This window comes from Triticum aestivum, chromosome 1B (genome assembly GCF_018294505.1).
Source record: "Triticum aestivum cultivar Chinese Spring chromosome 1B, IWGSC CS RefSeq v2.1, whole genome shotgun sequence".
NCBI classification, from domain to species: Eukaryota; Viridiplantae; Streptophyta; class Magnoliopsida; order Poales; family Poaceae; genus Triticum; species Triticum aestivum.
The window spans coordinates 52,450,234-52,453,240 of record NC_057795.1 but is presented as its reverse complement, the minus strand read 5'-3'; the positions used below and the strand labels follow the sequence as shown (position 1 = coordinate 52,453,240).

The following is a 3,007-nucleotide window of genomic DNA, read 5'->3' as shown; positions in this document are numbered from 1 at the left end:
GCGCCGCCGCCTCGTTAGCCCTGCCACCGGAGCGCTCCACCGCCAGCGAACCAGGCCGTGTCCCCTGCGGCACCTCTCTTTCTCCCTCTTTTCCTTCCTTCTCCTCCCTGGATCGTCCTCACCCCCACGCGTCTCTCTCCCTCTCTGTGTTCCAGGAAACAGCCATGGCCGAGCACCAAGCCGGATCGAGCTGTGCCGCCCTCTGCAGTCCGTCGCACCGGCCAGCCTCCTCTACGTCGAGGCCCTGCAGCCATCCCTCCGCCTCGGATCTCGCCGGACCCGTCCGGACGGGACCGCGTTGCCCGCCGAGCTTGCCACCGGCGCTGTCGCTGCCTTCTGTCGAGCACGAGCTCGTCCCTGGACTCCTCTGCTCGCGTTCACCTGAGCGAGCGAATGCCCATGACGCCCGTGGACAGCACCGTGCACCCTGCACCGCGCTGCCGCACCTCCTGCTCCCGACGTCGTTTGCTACAGCAAGCTGTCGCCTCGTCTCCCCTTCTTTCCCCAGTTTTTTCCTCTCCCCATGTCCCCATCTTCTTTCTGACAGGAGCCCAGATGCCATGAATTCGCCCGGGAAATCGCGCTCAGGCCTTAATCTTCGACACCGGCAACCCCCTTCCTCACCGCCCGCCTCCAAATCCTCCCCGGCCCCTGCCGTGCACGGATCCATTCGCTGCAAGCTCTAGCCGTCGCCGCCGTTCTACAGATTGCAGGTTGAATAGACGAAAATACAGGGTCCTCTTTGTAAATTTGAAACGTTTTTCTGACTTACTAAAACCGGTAGTGCGGGTTGATTTCAGGAAACAATAGGGGGTTTTCTGTAAATATGTGTGACGGACGAAGGAAACCCAATTCTCTTTATTAATATATATATATATATATATATATATATATATATATATATATATAATAAAATAGGTAAAGATAGTAGTATAGGTGCATTCCGAAAGAAAAACATATACTATAGCAGAACAATCTGGCTTGCCCGACAAGTGGAAATTACATGGCAACCAATCGGGATGACAAGTAGAATGATCAAGCGGTTGCTTCTTCCGTGGACAACTTGGCGTATCCAGTAGCCCCCAACTGGTTCTCGCTGTTCTCTTTGCGCTCGTAGTAGAACGCGGTCATGGTGCAGACGGCGAACAACTGCACGAGTGCCATCAGAGCCGCGTACACAAAACCCAGGAGCAGCCCAAGCGCGACGCTATGATCACCCGCGCATGTCCTTGCGAGCGTGTGCACCGGCGATAAGACGGCGGCCAGGGCACCGGTAACGGCGACGTACAGCACGACCTGCCTCCTCTTCCCCTTGGCCAGCCTCCACGCCTTGCCTAGCGCCGCCGCGCCGTGGCAGCCGGGCTCGGCCACCGCCACGACGATGCTGAAAGAGCACAGGAAAGAGAAGTACACGAGGAAGACGGTGGCCGCAGCGAGGATTAGAATTGACGCCAGGAGGAGCACCGCGAAGTACTGCTTCAGCATGACCATGAGGACGCCGAGAAGCGCGCCCACGAACGCCAGAAGCACGGTGCAGACGATCTCCAGGACGTAGACGAAGGCGAGCGTGATCAGAGGGCCCTTGGCTTTCCCCAGGAGCGCACCCAAGCCCAAGGTAGCGTGCTGCTCCTCGCCGGAGTACGTCGAGACGGCGGCGAAGAGGAGGACGATCCGGACGGCCGAGCTGACGACGACAGCGAGCAGGAGGTACCCCGCGCCCACGAGCAGGAGCGCCTTGGTGTCATCCTGGATCTCCTGCACGAGCTTGGCAAAGTCCGGGCTGCCGGGGTCGGTGCTGTTCAGCGCCTTGGCGTCGAGCTGGATCTCGTCGGCGAGGGGCTGGACGGCGAGGTCGCCGCCGAGGAGGAGCAGCGCGGTGGAGGCGATGATGATGGCGTAGACCGCCAAGAAGAGCCTCCGGTTGCGGGTCGGGAGCAGGAGGCCTTCCTTTAGGAAGTTGAAGAATGAAGGTCCCGTTCTTTGAGTCGATTTGGTTGCCATATGGCTAATTGGCTATGGCCTATGGGCTATGGGTCGATAAAGCTGTAAATGACGGCGATGATGCTGCTGAGACCTGAGAGAAGAGAGACGCACAGATACAGATGATATATAGTAGTAGCAGTACCAATATCAACGAGTGGCGGCGACTGGGTCAAGGAAGGCAGGGGATTATTATTGGATAGTTAACGCGTGGAAACTATTGTATAGCGACTAATTAGTAATGAATGGACGAGAACTGAGCACGGCAGGGCGTGAGAGTTTGCAGCCAGTTCATCAGGGTTCAAGTCTCGGCTTGAGCATTTGGTGCTCACAGAGTTTTCTCTATAAAAAAATGCCAACAGGCTAGTCTAGCCCGGATTGGTCTAGTTTAGAAGAACTGAGCGAGTTGGCAAGGCGCTGGAGTTCGCAGCCAGCCCATCAGGGTTCAGGTCTTGGTTTAAGCATTTGGTGCTCACGGAGCTTTCTTCTATAAAAAATGCCAGCAGGCTAATCTAGCCCGGATTGGGCTCATTTTTTAGTAATGAATGAACAGGAGTAGGAGACTTTGATAGCTTGGTGTGACAGAGTCAATTGCCACGAAGGTGGGCATCTGAACTGTTCAACGCGGGGTGTGATGATGTGACTACTTTTCAAAATCTTTTGTCTTTTGTGGTGTCTAAGAGCAAATCCGGTAGAATCGTCAAAACAAATATCCTCTATAACGTGTATACTCTGCGCAAGGTTTTTAGTTTCGGAAACCAAATAATTTCGGACCTCACTGAAATATGCGAAATTTTCAGAAATTATTTCGGATTTTGAGATTTCAAATTTCACTTCATTTTAATGAATTCTAACATAATTTTATTTTATTTTAAAAATAGTTTGAATCTGCCTCGAAATTTCAGGGTCAAAAATGGTTTGGACGCCACTGAAATATGTGAAATTTGGGAATTTCACTGAAATTTCGTTGAAATTTTTAACCCTTTGTGCGTACTCTAAAATGGTAATTTTGGAGGCCGCCAGTTCT

At 53.3% G+C, this 3,007-nt stretch overlaps 1 protein-coding gene across 1 annotated transcript; it reads right to left on the bottom strand.

Moving 5' to 3' along the window:
- Positions 1–923: 923 nt before the first annotated feature.
- On the bottom strand, positions 924–2,067 carry LOC123086272 (uncharacterized). The gene has a single exon (XM_044507987.1). It carries the CDS (start codon positions 1,999–2,001, stop codon positions 1,036–1,038), a length of 966 nt encoding a protein of 321 aa, XP_044363922.1. The 5' UTR covers positions 2,002–2,067; the 3' UTR covers positions 924–1,035.
- Between the last annotated feature and the right edge of the window lie 940 nt (positions 2,068–3,007).